We start from the raw sequence: 17,037 nt of genomic DNA, 5'->3' as shown, positions 1-17,037 counted from the left end.
GTATGAGCTGAATACAGTTAACAAAAAACTAACTCGACCCGCAAGAATTAGTCTTGCTACGGCACTCAAGGCAAAGTTGCGTTCAGTTTACGGATGCTTGTTCGAGACATTTAAGTTGTCTCGCAGCCTTACTGATTATCACTGACTTCGGTGTTTTTGGCTTTGAAATCCTTTGTCTGGTTAACCACTAGTAACTCCGAACTGCGAAATATTGACAGTGAAGATCAAAAAATATATATATAATGTAATATATAATATTCAAAATAATGCAATTTATGCTAATTATTAATATTAGTGTAGGTAATCGTATTGAATTTTCAAATATCACGAGTAGTGTAAATCCTTAATTGCTCGAGCTTTCATACGATTACTCATTTATTATATGACTGAGAAAATTGCAAAAGCGCGCGCGTTAATTTGCACTGCAGTGCAAATCAAGAATTACGATACAATACACTACAATTAATGATAAATTGGCCTGCTCTCAACCAATCACGAAGTAATTTTTTCAGTCAAACAGTCGAAGCTGTCCTTGCGACCACTCTCGTAAGCGACCAGCTCTAGTTACGACTTCCTTTGTCAAACCCCGTTTGAACTGTGACTTAAACTTTGCAATGTAAAGTTCTCGTAAGCGACCGCAACCACTTTTTGGGATTACCCAACTGGACTTTTCCTTTGTTTTTAAGCTCTCAGTGTAAGCGACCACTCAGGGTCTTTTACATATAAATCAACACTTTTATGAAACTGCACACTGTGCTAATGGTTATTTTGGTGTAAAAAATTGAACGTAAAGTTTAGCTGTGTCTATATCAGATATAAAGGCACCAATTAAACCTTAATTTCTTTAATTTTTTTCTTTACGAATTATTAATGACTTTCTGAAGCGCTCGTAAGCGACCAGCCTCTCTTGTTTTACCATGCGGTCGCTTACGAGAGCTCATTCTTGTGACTTAGCGACCAGCTCTAGTTACGACCACTTTTTTCGAATTTACGAAGTGGTCGCTTACGAGAGCTTCGACTGTATAATAAACATCGAAACACGACGAAATAAAAATCAAGATTTAACATATTGCAAACACCTTTCTCTTTTAACATTTTTATTTTTATTTTATATTTGTTACTTAACCTCAGACCACACGAGTGTGGCTACCACAGGCATCACTTTTCAAAATTCCCTGACTTTTCCCTGACAAAAATAAGATTTCCCTGACCAAACTAACACAAAATGTCAGATCTAGAAGCGGCTTTCGGCCTCAACTTACAGCCGTCCTTTCAGCTCGTTCATTAGGACTAATAAGTTTTCAACAAATTTTCCTTCTTCATTGAGGAAAAATATAGTTCAGATCAGAATGTCCCCAAATATTCCTTCCAGCCTTCAATGGTATTAAATGAGGCTCCGTGTTAAATTATTTCAATTTTACCTGACTCAAAATAAAATTGCCTGACTTTTCCCTGACCTTGAAGAATTTTTTTCTCTGACCATTTTGACCTGTGGCAACCCTGTTAATTTCGTCAGGTCTCACTAACGTCTCCCATCAAATTTGAACTTTCCGTTGCCACTTTTTCCATGTGGGTCCCGGGGGTATGGGCATTTGATCACCTAGTACGACCCAAGGGTGGGGCATTTGAACAAATATCCTGACCCTGGGGATGGTAATTTGACCACAATTGAAAATGTTTGATGCCCAGGGGGGTGCCCCGGGGAGGGGATGTTGAAGTTTCGAATTGATTGATACGTTACTACTTTGGTTGCAGAAGGCGCCCTATGGCGGTGTTTCGACTGTCGCCCTGAAACTATTTAGACTACTTTTACTTGTGACACGGCCAATAAAACTACTATTACTACTTGCCAATTCTTGTGGTATTGAAAAGAACCCCCTAAGAGGTACCAAGATCCTGTTTTGTGGGCGTGGCTTGAGACGTTTTTAACCCCTGAAGGGGTGCCAATTCTAAAAAAAGAACACATGATCTCCTGTCAATTTTCTTTGGCTCAAATCCTATTAAAATCTACCTCGAAAACTCCCGTTGTGGACCCTTTTGAGGCTGAACACCCTTAGAGGTACCAAAACCACTTTTTTAACTCCTAAGAAGTACGACGGGCACCCCCGTCCTTTTTAAATGGGAGTTCCCCCAACCCCCTTCCGAGGTTAGAACTGTCAAGTGTAGAAAACTCGCCGTAGTCTGGTTTCCGTTCTCCATGAAACGCACATTTAACGCAATGGTTTTACAGAGGACGATTTTAAAAAACTGTGCGCACTAAGATGTATAACGCACGTGCAGGGCCATCGTTCCGCTCATCTGAAACCTTCTGTCTCTGGACGTTCCTGTTGCCATCATCGTGGTGGATTTTGTGAACTCTAATCATTCAACTTTTGTGTTTCTTCTAGGGTCTTTCTGATCCAACCGAGCCATGTCCCTAAACGAGTTTACGAGTAAAAGGCCACAGACAACGACTTGTCTGTAGATCAAGAACGGAGCACCAATGTAGGCTAACATTACCCATAAACTGCAGGAGGTTCCAGCCACTGAGACTGAAATTAAAAAGATAGGTTTAGGGACGTTACAACAAACAAGGTAGGTTGGTTAAGTATGCGTACGAGCCAAGTGGCCCATCAGGCCAGCGCTTATCCCGGTTTCTGCAGTATGAAGCGACTAGGAGTATTTCTACTCCCCCCTGGATGGGATGCTAGTCCATCACAGGGTTACCCCCAGCATTAATTAAGTTCGCCAGTACCTATTTATATATCTTAGACGGATATTTAAGATACGCTGGCAAGAAAGAATTACAAACAAAGAAGTCCTGAAGATGGCTGAGATGGAAAACCTCACTGAGGGCGTGCGAAAGAGAAGATGGAAATTCATCGGTCACATCATGAGGAAAGAACCAAATAATGACTGCAGAACTGCATTAACCTGGACCCCAGAAGGGCGGCGAAAACGGGGTAGACCAAAGACAACATGGAGGAAGACAGCAGAGAGAGAAAGGGGAAAAGCTGGATGGAAGAACTGGAGTGAGGTACAAATCGCAGCGGCTGACAGAGCTGGTTGGCGGGATTGTATTGAGGCCTTATGTGCCACATGGCACGAAGAAGATAGGTAACAGGTAACAGTACCCATTTATACATGTGGGTGGAGAGAGGCACTGTGAGCAGTGTCTTGCCCAAGAACACATTACAATGTCCCAGGCCAGTGCTCGAACCCAGACCGCTTGAGGTCACTAACCATCAAAGATGAAAAATTTTTGCATACCTATTGGTCCAGGTGAAAAATGAAGGAGGTACAACATGGCCACACACAAGTCTTGACCAAATATGATCAGCGTCAAGAAGGGCTGTCATTGGTAAAGGAAATAAGATTTCAAAATAGAAAATACAATGCCTGGGGGAATACTACCTAAAAATATAGTTATAGTGGTAGTGGTGATGGTGTGTACATGTACGTGTGGGAGGGGGCATAGCGTGCTTATTGAAACCTTTACCTTATTACAGACCAAAATGTGTGACTTTCAAGTCCCTATCTTAAATACATCAAACACTGTGAGAGTTGCTCTCCTTTACAGCAAAAATCCATCATGGAAAAAAAAAATCATTACTTGATTGGGGACCCAAATAATGAATAAAAAGTTAAACTAGAGGGGGCTTTCTTGAAAAAAGCTTTGCATTAAACTCATCTTTGTTGAATTTTGCTACAGAACATCAATGTAGACATCAATTGATATGGAATCAATCAAAAGTTCAATACATGGATTCAAAAACTGGAATTAAATGATTCTCACATTGTACATATCTGAAATAATATAATTACATTATTACTAAATCACAAAATACAATGTGGACCAATCAATAGTTTGTTACTTCAAATTACAAGTACTTCTGTTCATTAAAAGATAGAAAAAATACATACAAAACGATCAATGAAAGTAAACGTTGATCTTACTTCCCGAAAGAAAATCCTCATCAACCAGGGATCGTAACTGCACATCTTCTTTTGCAAAATACTATTTGGTTGTGTCATCAAGGTACACCTATTGTGAGTTTTAAAAAAATATTTTAATCAAACAAAAGAATTGTTCCTTCCCTATCATCAAACTAAGTGCTGTATTAGCCTGAAATAACTCAGCTATTTTAAAAAGTTATAAAGGTTCCTTTGGAAAATAATATTTTCAAACATGGTTATTTCCAGAAATAAGCTAGAAACAAATAACAAACTGGTCTATATACCTGTAATGATTTGAAAAACACCCTGCTACCTCTAAGCAGACAAGCAACTGAAGAACAAACAAGTACTGAGGGTAACACACACACAATGCCATCATCATTCCTACTCTTCCGCACCTGTCAATCACAACAAGGTACTAAGGACTATATTCTCATCTCAGAATTTGCCACTAAATTATTTTATGCAAATTGCCACTTACTAAATTGACAATTTTGTCACACCTTTTTGCTTCTTGTGTGAGTTAGTGTTACTCAGTCATATTCAAAAGATTTTGTGGCATTAAATAATCGGAATCAATATTTCAATAACTTACCACTGACAACAAAATCATCAGATTGTGTTGGTTTGACTCCCTCCTCCTGGGAATTCCAGTTATTTCAGCTTGATAATTTCTTGTTGTGTAGTACTAGAAAATATCCAATACCTCCTCCCCCCACCCCCACCCCTATGGAAATATTCTAATTGAGCTTCATATGTTTCTTCAAATTTTTTGGTCTTGCAGACCCCCCGCCCCCCACCGACCATTGCCAGAGAAAACCTAATCCCTTCTGCTCCAATCCTTCTGTAGCAGGGGGGGGGGGGGAGGGGAGGGAGGGGAGGGAATATGGATATTTTCTGGAACAACAGATTAGACATAATTTTTTGGCTCTGAGGGCCCCTTTGTACCCTCCTATGCTTACATTCTTTTGGCTCACCATGCTCATCATCCTCTGTGAAAGGAGAGCTTGAATGAAGAGTCCAGAAACAGCGTCTGACTAAGAGGCTAGAAACCCCGACCCTGATATGGATATTTTCTGGACACCCCATTGACCATTCATCCATAGAGTTATGAAAATCATAATGTCACCTCTCCCTTAGACAGACTGTTGGGACCGGCCTGAAATGTCTGCCTTAGAGAGCTGTCCAGCTCATAGAGAGCCGAGATAAAGCTTAACCTACATGTATGCACAATTTATAAATTTGTACATGTCTGTCATATACACAAAAACTGGTCTCAAAAAGGTCTGACATATATTTATGTAATTATTATTAATAATGATTTTCCTTGCATTGATCTCTGTATGTGTCTAAGCATTGTACTTGACAAAAATGTATCTAATAACAATTATTATTGTAATAAGAAATTAGTTACTGATCATACTCGAAATGATTATTTAAAGAATAAATTATATCTATACCTGTCCAAAAGAAAATCAAGCAAATCTCCAAATCTGGAACCTTGCATAAAACAAGAAAGGTTCTTCATTGAGTTTCAAGTATTGCAAATCAGAAGATGAGGGGTATTTTTTTGTTACAGGCTACAACTTATAAGATATACCAGAAATGAAAATGAAGAGCAAAATTGTTGAAATTTAATAGCAAATATATTTTAATTATTTGTCTATTTATTTTTATATTTATGAATAATTAGTTGTCATTGAAATACATAGCATGTGCTGCATTAATAACACAGTGCCATACATTACACAAGAGTAATACGCCGGTAAAAATACTAGTTTTCATCAAAACTTTAACAGATTTGTATGGAGCACGATATTGTTGAACAACACAACTAGACGGAAAATGGTTCTTGAGCATGATGACAGCAATCAGTGATCGCCTAGTCTTTATATGCCTACAGGGGGCAGAGTGGTGTGTTTTCTAAGAGTTTTGCTGAGGTATTTCATTTAAGAAACTGCTAACAGTTTTCTTAGTAGTGTTAACAAAATTTAAGTCTTGCTTGCACATCTCTATAGTAAGTGGCTTATTGCAATTGTTCAGCTCCAGAAATTGTGTGCTCTCTGCAGAAAGAAATGACTACTCAGTTACAATGAGTGTACTAACTGCATCTCCCTCAATGAATGCTAGTACATCACAGATCACCCACCCCAACCCTCTCCCCCTGGTCCATGGAGGATCAAGAGACTGCTATTGAGACAGACAAGTCACTTAAATTTAAAAAAAATAATGAAAAATCTGATTTTCCCCAGATAAGACCGGGTAGCGCAAAGGAATCCAGCAAGATTAACCATAGTTTAACAAACCGCTTTCTGGCACTCATTTACCGGTATTTCTTTTACTTACACTGTTTGAGATACCGTGCGGACACTCCATCAGCAACATCTAGGAATATTCCACCAGTAAAATGAAGAGCCACGGTAAGAAGTGGCTTGTGCAAGATGAAGTAGAAGGCAGATAAATTAAGAACAATACGTATGTAACCTATGCAAAAATGAAACTGACATTTTATATATACTATCAGTACATTAACACATTTAGCTGTTTACTAATTAAAATCATTCAAGGATCTTCAAGGTCTTTGCGAGGATACATGCACATCATACTGAAGATAACTGAAAATCTAAATGAAATCTCTGGACAAAAGACATTCACAGATCTAGCTAGAGTTTGATAAACATTGCCAAAGAATCTTCAAAACTCTTCCTGGACCTTTGTGAAGATCTTTCAGGCAGGTTGTAATCATATCCAGGATCTTTCAATTCACCATCAAACAACGGCACTCTACTATCCCTGATAAATCCATATCTTTAAGCCCCTGTACTAGAGAGGTACATATATAAGTGGGGGGGGGGGGGGGGGGGGTGTCTACTGATTAGAAATGCCTCTGCAAGGGGTACTTTGTATGTATTAGGTCATCAGGAGACCTAGAGGTCTTCTGCAAAGGAAAAGGGACCTGATAATATATACAAGTTCAATGACGCAAGTGGAACTGTTATGAGGTACTAAACACCAGACATACAATACATGTAATATAGGGTTAATATATAAATTTGTGTTCTAGATCTAAGGCAAGACACTTTATCTCAGAGTGCCTCTCTCTGCCCAGGTATGCAAATGAGTACCCGCAAATTTCATTCTGGGGATAACCCTGCAATGGCCTGCATACCATCTAGAGGGAGTAGAAATATTTCTATGGCTAGTTGCTTCATGCTACAGAAACTGGGATAAGCTCCAGCCTGATGAGCCCCTTGACTCGTATACAGACTTTACCAATATATGCTTACTCTGGGTTACTTTTGTTTTTCGTCCTGCAAGTCTTGGGTGGTTTTGACACATGTATGAAAGGTGTGTTGCAACTTCTGTTTATATATGGGGACCTCCCAGGGCTTTTATGGAACAAGGGAACCTGATCATTTATTTTCTAGGGAACAAGGGATATTCTGGGATTAATTTTAGTGAACAAGGGATATATCTACAAATTTATTAAAGGGAACTTTGACAAAACATTTTAGGGAACAATAGAATTTATTAATGGGAAACAAGGGAGAAAAAGAGAACTTTTTAAAGGATCAAGGGACCATGCTACCTCCCTCTCTCCCGCCCTCCCCCGTCAGCCCCCTTCCGACCCAAGGATGCCCTCATATATTACCTTCTTATCCTGGTACCAGGTTCCTATTAATTCTGGGAGGGGCGAGGTATACAAAGAAGAGCGGAAGGGGTTAAGCTCAATTAAAAACATAAAACAACCTGGCCATTCTTTTTTTTTCTGGGAAATCGGAATTTGTCTTGGATTGTAAAACGCCGATTTTTGACAGCCGGGGCCAGGTCATAAAGTGCTGTATACCGACCGTCCCCTGCAAGTTTATGATGGATACCGGCACGATATTTACCTCTCTGTATAGGGTGTTACCTGAGCTTTTTCAAAGAATATTTCTCACTCACCTATTACGTTAGGAACATAGAAATAAACCTTGTGCATGGCTGCAGATGTCTGATGACAACTCAGTCAACGGTCAACGTTTCCCCGAATGTCCACTGCTTTGTGATGTAAACGTGACTCCTTAGTCTGCGGTTTGAAATATTAAAGCGATATAGAAAGGGGAGAAACTGAAAGAGCACCGCACATTAATTTACCTAAACATATAATATTCATGAGTGTCATCACTACCTTAGCTGTGTGAAATGCATGAAAATTCATGAAAATCCAAACTGTCCGAAGAGCCCTTCATCCTTTTGGTCTGCGTTTCGTTAACGGCCCAATAGATACGCAGTGTAACAATCATTAGAGTGTTCAGGTTTCATCGCTTTTTCGGCAGTGCATAATACAAAGTAATTAGGCCCGGGTAGCACTAGAGCCAATTTTGTTTGCTTAAAATATTTCCAATTTTTGGCGAGGAAAAAACATTGGCAAAAATTTCGCAAGTTCCAAATTTTGGCAGTGGTCGCATTAGGCCAACATGCTGGAACCAAAACGTTGGTGACTAAAATATACTTAACAATATCTTTATTCTACGGAAGCCCCAAAGGGACATCCACTTATGAGAAATGGGAGTTCGTTTTTCGAGATTAAGAATTTGCTTTTTCGAAAATGGGAGTTTGTTTTTCGAAAATGCGAGTTTGTTTTAAGAAAATGCGAGTTTGTTTTACGAAAATGGGAGTTTGTTTTTTCGAAAATGGGCGTTTGTTTTTTCGAAAATGGGAGTTTGTTTTAGGAAAATGGGAGTTTGTTTTTTTAAAAATGGGACTTTGTTTTTCGGAAATGAGAGTTTGTTTTACGAAAATGCGAGTTAGTTTTTTTTAAAAATGGGAGTTTGTTTTACGAAAATGGGAGTTTGTTTTGCGAAAATGGGGGTTTGTTTTGCGAAAATGGGAGTTTGTGTTTCGGAAATGGGTGTTTATTTTTCGAAAATACGAGTTTGTTTTTCGAAAATGGGAGTTTGTTTTGCGAAAATACGAGTTTTTTTTCTCGAAAATGGGAGGGTTTTTTTGATGATGAAAATGATTGACAGGCCAAACACGACTCCTATTGGTCAAGATAGAGCTAGCCAATGGCGTAATGTAACGTTTTCGCTCCTTATTTGTTTGAAGCTCGACCTCGTTATTTTGTGTGTCTTTGACGGCATTTCAGTGTAAAATAGGGTTGACTAGCCTTCACGACTTCTACGGTTCGTGATATTTGGACATTTGCCGTTCTCTGTTCGGTCACTCGACCCGGCTTCGTTTTGGTCGCTTCCCTCGTGTTTATGAAGGGCACTTCATGTTGTGTTATAAGGAGGAATTTTAAGTAGAGTTGAGCCGTTAGATCGTACTATGGCAAATTTTTATAGGTCATAGGTCTGCATGATTTCCGCTGTTATCTGCATGTCACTTCGTCGAGTTTGACACCTCTGTAATTTGCCATGTGTTTATACATTGTTTTGGCTCATTTCTATTGCAAGCTATGGTTTTAAATCTCCAAGTATTTGCTTTTAAGGACCAAAATACGAAATTTACCGTGAACATGTTGCTTACTTGCATTCTATATTGTGACGCCTGGCCCGGCTGTGATTAAAACTGTTTGCAAGTACAGTAGTCAGTACAGATTGTTATCACGGATATCACATTTGCCCTCGTACGTTTTTCTTCGGAGACGCCGTAGCTTTACTTCAAGAAAGCTATACGTTTATCTTGAGACATTTTAATGTTTTTTGCAGCTATCTGATCGACCTTATGTTTCTCAAGCTCAATGTATATGTCTAATCCTCCTTTGGTCGTTCTGGCACCACATGATTCAAATGTAGCTGTTTACGCGCAAACAAATCAGGATCGAAAAGTACATTACGCCATTGGCTAGCTCTATCTTGACCAATAGGAGTCGTGTTTGGCCTGTCAATCATTTTTATCATCACTCCCATTTTCGTAAAACAAACTCCCATTTTCGAAAAAACAAACTCACATTTTCGTAAACCAAACTCCCATTTTCGTAAAACAAACTCCCATTTTCGAAAAACGAACTCACATTTTCGTAAAACAAGGCTCCCGTTTTCGAAAAGCAAACTCCCATTTTCGAAAAACAAACTCCCATTTTCGAAACCAAACTCCCATTTTCGAAAACCAAACTCCCATTCTCGTAAAACTACCTCCCATTTTCGAAAAGCAAACTCCCATTTACAAAAAACAAATACCATTTTTAAGAAGTGGATGTCCCTTTGGGGCTTCCGTATTATTTTCAGTTAGTAATCATGCGAGAGTTTCGCAGATTTTTATCCACGCTGTATGTTCTTGACTCTCCGTTATACAGTAACTCGAGAATTACGGCCCATAATTGGACGAGCAGTTTTGCTCGGCTTGCGTTTGTGTTGTTGCTTGCGCCACTTGCGATCGAAGAAGATTGTCTCCCTTCGCTGAAGCCATCTCATCAAATTGCTGTCAGTAACCCCCGGGGGGGGGGGGGGCACTGCCATATATGGGCTATATAGGTATGCGCCGCTGTGAAGGGCATGGTTTTCAAGCAGTTTAGGTTATATAAATTAGAGCGTTTGGGTCTAAAATAGGGTATAATTTTTCACAAAACTGACTAGTTGGTTGAGGATTTTATCTAGACTAAGGAGACCAGGAATTGTCACTCAAAAATACAAAAAAATAAAATCGGCAAGTTTAAATTTACGCAAATCAGCCTCAACAGTGTCGATAGATGGGGGGATTTGGAGAGTTTACTCTAGTATAGGGTAGCAAAATTCAGCTGAACTAGCTCTGGTATAGGCCGGGTAAGGGTTCCAGGGTCCCAGCGGCACACCCCCACCCAGAATTCCCAAAGTACCCCCCCCCCCCGGGCCAGTAACCAGATCCAGGGTACGAGTCATAAGAATTTGAATAAAAACGCCGCTCATATTCCTCGTTTGCATTGAAATAACTGTAAAAAGCGTCAGATGGACCGGGTAAAAAAATGATTTTGTCCCACCATCGCACGCGCCAAAGTGGACTAGCCGTCAAAGTTATTTTCTCGCCGTAATTTTATCCAGGCATGTTTTAAAACATATGACAGTTAAATGGTTAAAATAACAAAATTGTTTGCTTTGCCAAAATTTGGAAGCCTGCGCGGCAGCACTTCGGCTTCTTTGAAGATTGGCGAAATTTTGGCGATCCGCAAAAATTTGGCAAGTTTTTGAAAGTGGAGATCGCACTTATTTTACGCTACTTGTTGACAGATCTTGACAGATTTATTACTTATATAAACAAAATTGGCTCTGGTGCGACCCGGGCCTTACATAGGAGTACGGGCCAGGGGAGGGAGGGGGTGCAGCCCTCCCAGTTTCAGGAATTTTTGAAATTTTTCGGGCAAAGTGCTGATAATTCGGGCAAAAGTACACGGGAGGAAACATTCTAAAAGGTAGTCCAGGCCACTATTGTAGTTCCCTGACGTTTGCATTCTGTTTTGGAAAAAGCCATATATCGTTTAAATGTGTATCGTGGAAATCCATGATATGGATATTATTTCCATCAACAAAACAGTGGCAAAAGAATCAAAGCAAACGAAGACCAAGACTTTTTATGGTGGCCTCCCTGAAGAGCCGTTTTAAAATTTTCTTGAACTTTTCGTACGAAGAATTTCTGATTTTACTAGGGTGTCGATTGAGGTCATAGGGTATATGAGGTTTCGAAATAACTAGTTTTAGAATTATAACAGTTCATTAGACGTGAGAATTGTGAACGCTTGGTTTTACTGCAATTTGAGTGCGTTTGAACATTAATTTCGCGTGTTGTGTAATTTTTTCCCGGCAATAAGGTCATCGCCCCCACCCCGCCCCGGCAAGTCCGAAGGTGCCCGTACGCCTATAATCACTTTTCGTTGTCCACGCAACCGTGAGGTTCCGGAAACCTCGGGAAAAATGGAAAACCCTAATGGTAATCGACCAACCTTTCAGGCCGATCAACCGGGCTTATCTAGCTTCCGAGATCTCACGTCTCAACTCTTTTGAACACGAAGGAGGTCAAGATCAAACACAAATGACACTCTTGTAGACAAGCAATTTATAAATACGTATGTTTTAAACCAAAAATATTTACCTAGGGTTGACATTACAAAAAGCTATAAGAAAGTAAAATGCTTAGCATTTTCAGCGTGAGTTTATACTTTCAGTGACTATATAAGGTACGATTTACACCTCAGTTTTCTCGATAGCCTCCAAAGCCAGGTCACATGTGTGCCCTTCCTATAGTTCAGTTTCGGCTTATTTGAGTCTACATTTCCGCTATCGCTATTTAATGACCGGCACAGATCGATCTGGGCCAGTTAATTTCCGTACAACAAATTAAACAACTATCAAATCAGCCAAAAAGACTTCGCTTTTTCACAAAAATTTACACATCAATTTGAAAAACTTACTTTGCTTTCACATTAAACTATCAGCCAGCTTTGCCTGATAAACATATCCCAAAAAGTGTTCCAAACTAGCTAGCGTCGGCCGCGTATTAAAAAGGGAAAGGGGCGAGGGAGGCGAAAAACAATCCCCGGCTCATCCTCTCCCCGCGTTGGGCTTGATTACCAGCCGCCAGGGACCGCACGTGCACCCGAAAGAGCGGCTGAAATCGATCCTACCTCTCCATCTCCCCAGTTTTAAGCCTAATACTAATGATCACTAACTTGCTGAGCAAACCTACTGTATTTTTCAGCCAATCAGAAAGAAAACTAAAACCAACGGTGACGTGCCTTACGTGCGTTTTTCCCCGCTTGATTTTCCCGCGCTTGACATGAGTTGCACGTTTTCCCGCGCTTGGCACGGGTTACACTTTTTCCCGCGCTTGACAAGGGTCACACTTTTCCCGCGCTTGACAAGGGTCATTCTTTTCCCGCGCTTGGCACGGGTTACACTTTTTCCCGCGCTTGACAAGGGTTACCCTTTTTGCCGCGTTTGGCACGGGTTGCACGTTTGGCACAGCTTGCACGTTTTCTCGCGCTTGGCACGGGTTGCAGATGATATCATGCTCTTTTAAAGGCCTTTACACGGGCAACAGTTATTTACCGCTTAGTGGTATGCAATATTCTGATGTTTACGGACCAGGTAGTCAGAAAGGATTGATCGACTGTTTGTACTCTTACTCTTGGAGAAGAAAACTAAACAAAGAGACAAATGAGAAACCGATATCTCGTTTGGATCAGAAATCAGATCACTCAGAATGCAAGAAATAATTCGCTGCCAGCAACAACTACATGCTGGATAGTTCCATTCGCTATCCATTCCCCCAGTTGGCAGCCCTACTTAAAAGTGAAAAGATCGTAACGCTAAGGGCGAGTCACCATCAAGCTTTTGCTTGATTTTCGAGCTCCCTTCCGGCATTGTTACGTTTCGTCTTCCTCTTCAGCTTGAACATCGAAAGAAGACTCTTTGTTTCTGTATCGTTAAAGCTCTCGTCCGAATTCACGCTTCCAGAACTGACGATGGATCGCATGTACTCCAGAATCCTTCGCTGCCATATGCTCGTCTCTTCTTTACTGGTGACGTCAATGAAGGTTCTGTGACGCAGGCTCTTGGGTATGTCACTGGATTTGATGTTGTCAATTCTTACCACGATCAACGAAGAATCGTCTCTCTCCGAACATCGGTGTATCGCCATCCGCATCTCGTCCTTGCAGAAGGCGCTTGAAAGGTAGTTGATGGACATCACCAAGATCACCTTCCTACTGTTGTATACGCTGTCAGCCATGTTATCAAGCCACGCTTTCCCCGGCACGAAATCACGTGAATGAATTATGTAATTGATGCCGTTCTCATCAAACACAGGCAGAAGCGATTGTTGGACCCAATCGTAATCTTTGGTACTGTACGAGATGAACAAGTCTTTTTCGAAGACGTGTTCTTCTTGGTCGTCTGTTCAAGAAAATAAGACGTTACGCTTCTTTACTGAATGAATAATTTAGACACTGAAAAAGCGATAAATCTTTTAGCCCGTAACATCGAGTGATGATGTACTTGGGAAGTTTGGAGAGCACGGTAAAAGCGTATTAGTTCACGAGGCGAATCCGAGGGCAACTCTAGTTTCTCAAGTGCTCTCCAAACTTCTAACGTGCAACATAACTCGATGAGCTTAACGCATGATTTCCTTTTTTCATAACATTGCCTATTTCTGCCTGTTATTTCACGCCGCGGAACAGGTGGGAATCCAACTGCGTAGGGAGGCTACCGCAAAAGCCAAGAACACTTCGAAATGTCAGAGAGCTACTTTTAATGTCGAGTAAGAAATGCCAATGTTTTTATCTTTACACGATTGCTAATATCCTTCCTAAATATTTCAAATTTGGCACTCCTTCCCTTCATCGAAGACAGAGCTTGGATCAGTGCTCAAAACTTTAAATACTGTCTATCTCGCCTATACATGTCAATTCCTAGCTTTCCTTATAACAATATATCATTCTACCGTATTGTTTAGCTATGTTCGTTTTAGCTTTTTTCCCCTTTGCTTTTGGCTGTCCTGTTTGTGTGAGCGTGTATGTTACAAGCGTGTTTTGTAAGTTAACCCATCATCTTGAATTTTGCCTGGCTCCACTATCCCCTTGGACCATTCTAGGCAACCAGTGCTAACATTAATCAAAACTCAATGAATCATTTGAAACTCTTTCTATAGCAGGAGTACGAAAAAGGCTGTTTTTGGTGTTATCCTTGTGGGGTATTACGTCCCCCTCAAGCAATCCGTCAGGTTCGCCAGTGCCCCTTTATATACTTGAATGGAGAGAGGCACTGTGAGAATAAAGAGTGTAGCCTAGCCAGCCCTCTCAACCCTGGGTCTGTGCACAAACAATTACGTTACTATGTCTCCTTTGCGCATATAGACTTTACGAGTCACTCACTCACATTTCTGAGCAATTGCTAGCAGCTTCTCCTCTCGTCTTTTCCGCAAACACACCACAATGATCATTGCTATCAACACCAAGAACAGGATTGATGCCACTACAGAAATGACGGCTATCATCCATGTTTTCAGCCTCTTCTCCTTGTCTATGGATTAAAACGTAATAAAATTGTTACTACCTTCTGCAGGACCCTTCTACATCACGCCTCCTTGGGGTAGAAGCCAAATTAACCTCAATCCCAAGCTCTCTCTCCTTTGCCTCTCTTGTAGTTGAGGAGACAAGGGAGGCAAAGAAGAGAGAACCTGGATCGAGGTTGCCGAATTAATCACAGCCTACAGTGACGTATGTTTAGTCACGTGATAAAACTTTCATTCAAATTAGTCAGACTAGAAGGTTCCGGGATCCAGTCACAAGGCGAACCAAAAGCGTAGCGGGTGCCAAGCTTTGGCCAAGCGCGGGAAAAGTTGGCAGGAAGAGATTTGCTCTGACTGGTCGTTTGTCGGTCGTAATTCCTTCTGTTAAAACTTTATATAATCTTAAGTCTATGGTTTCCTACCTTCTGCTTTCACTTCAAGTGTTATGTAATCACGGTTTGTCGTTCTGCCAGACAAGGTCACAATAATGAGGCAGCCATAAGTGCCACTGTCTGCATACCTCACATTACGGACAGAGAGTTCTGTGCTTGCTCTACGTGACCCTTTGTCGTGACGATTTCTAACAAGGTAGTGGTCACTGGTGTTTTTAATCTCTGTCCCATTGAAGACCCAAGATAGCGATGTGTGATTATTGTTAGTGACACCTTCACTAAAACAAACAAGCTTGGCATTTGTTCCAACTATGGCAGTGTACTTTGTTTTCTCCGCCCTCAATATATAATCCGGGTCTACAAATCAAATAAAAAAAAAGTAAGCCTTTTAACCCCAACTGGCTCACAGTACTTGGCGCTTCACTTCATTTCACCATCTAGCATGATCCCCCTGGATGGGAAACTAGCCCATCCCAGGGTTACACCCCCGCCCCCCGCATTCTGTCAGGCTCCCGGGGACGGCGGTGCTCGTCGTACCTTTCAGGGGTACCTCTAAGGGTGTTCAGCCTCAAAAGGTCCACAGAGGGAGCTTTTACAGTACCTTGTAGGGTATTGAGCCGAAAAAAATATGACAGGAGATAATGTTTTGTTTTAGAATAAGTACCTCTTAGCGGTGAAAATAATTTCTACCCAAGTCCACAAAGTAGGATCTTGGTACCTCTTAGGGGTTCATTTCCAAATTTCCGATGAGCACCCCCGTCCTTTTTACATGAAAGTCCCCCTACCCCGGGGTTAGGCTGTTTCAACAAATCGCTGATATCAGTGCATATACCCGAGAAGAGAGGGGAACTGTGAGAGTCAAGTGTCCTGACCAAGAACACAATACATCAACCCTGGCCAGGGGCCTGTTTCTCCAAGGTCCCGAAATGTTTTCCCACCTGGAAAGCCGGAGCAAACTCTCAAACTTTACGATTACAGAGCTGTTCTTTTCACATATTCTTAGTATAAACAGCGGTTCCATTCCATACAAGAAGTTTCAGGGGTGTACACCTCCCTGTCTTTAAATACCGATTAACTAAAAATGGCTTTTTCGGGCCAAAAAACTTTCCGGGGCTTTCGAGAAACAGACCCAAGGGCTCGAACCCGAACCACTAGATCCAGCATCTAGTGTTAACCATTAGCCCACCTGATGCCTCCTAAATTAAATCAACGAAGCACTTGTGGTAAACTGGGTGAGTTGAATACAATTTCACGTCTACAATCTTATCTGTAACAACATTACGGACTGAGGGGGGTTTCAGGAGATATTAAGATCCATGAAAATGAAAGTACATTACAGGCATGACCTGTATGTTGTTCAATAGCGTTGCCAACTGCATACCAATTAGGTTTGAGAACTTTTTCAGTTTAGTTTTGATTATGCAGTGACATGACTGGGCAGTAGCTAGGGCATATCATGTTTTGCATGTCACACATAAGATTTTGGGGGACTTTTGGGTATTATACCATAAACGTCCAAGCTATTATAAAGCCCCTGCTTAGAAACACACGCCCCTCACTTATAGATGAATCTATACATATGTGTTAACAGGAAGACAATGTGATATGCCTGTTTTAAGCTTAAAAACATAGGAAATACACACTTATTTTAATTTTTTTCGATAACTGCAGAAATTCTCGCGTGTTTATTGGCTAATTTTCATCGTCAATATGCGGACAGGCAGAATTTATAATTTATGCGATG

The 17,037-nt window shown here is 40.9% G+C and overlaps 2 protein-coding genes across 2 annotated transcripts in view; both read right to left on the bottom strand.

Moving 5' to 3' along the window:
• Window positions 1-1,080: 1,080 nt before the first annotated feature.
• Window positions 1,081-8,180, bottom strand: LOC110047695 (CDP-diacylglycerol--inositol 3-phosphatidyltransferase-like). Its single transcript, XM_020753459.2, has 8 exons — window positions 8,108-8,180; window positions 7,882-8,005; window positions 6,283-6,420; window positions 5,397-5,436; window positions 4,221-4,334; window positions 3,937-4,024; window positions 3,250-3,331; window positions 1,081-2,531 (listed from the first exon to the last, which is right to left on the bottom strand). The coding sequence occupies exons 2-8, from the start codon at window positions 7,916-7,918 to the stop codon at window positions 2,362-2,364; spliced, it is 669 nt and encodes a 222-aa protein (XP_020609118.1). The 5' UTR covers window positions 7,919-8,005; window positions 8,108-8,180; the 3' UTR covers window positions 1,081-2,361.
• Window positions 8,181-11,934: 3,754 nt separating this feature from the next.
• Window positions 11,935-17,037, bottom strand: part of LOC110047639 (uncharacterized) — a 14,439-nt gene continuing 9,336 nt past the window's right edge. Inside the window, exons 4-6 of the mRNA XM_020753394.2 lie at window positions 15,324-15,650; window positions 14,769-14,912; window positions 11,935-13,787 (exon numbers count right to left, since the gene is read on the bottom strand). Coding sequence (XP_020609053.2) covers window positions 13,219-13,787; window positions 14,769-14,912; window positions 15,324-15,650 — 1,040 coding nt within the window. The 3' untranslated portion in view covers window positions 11,935-13,218. The remainder of the gene's footprint in view (window positions 13,788-14,768; window positions 14,913-15,323; window positions 15,651-17,037) is intronic.

Source organism: Orbicella faveolata, unplaced genomic scaffold (assembly GCF_042242905.1).
Source record: "Orbicella faveolata isolate gen_17 unplaced genomic scaffold, um_ofav_v1 contig_47, whole genome shotgun sequence".
Classification (NCBI taxonomy): Eukaryota; Metazoa; Cnidaria; class Anthozoa; order Scleractinia; family Merulinidae; genus Orbicella; species Orbicella faveolata.
Note: the sequence above shows the minus strand (reverse complement) of the source record. Positions and strands in the feature narration are given on the sequence as shown.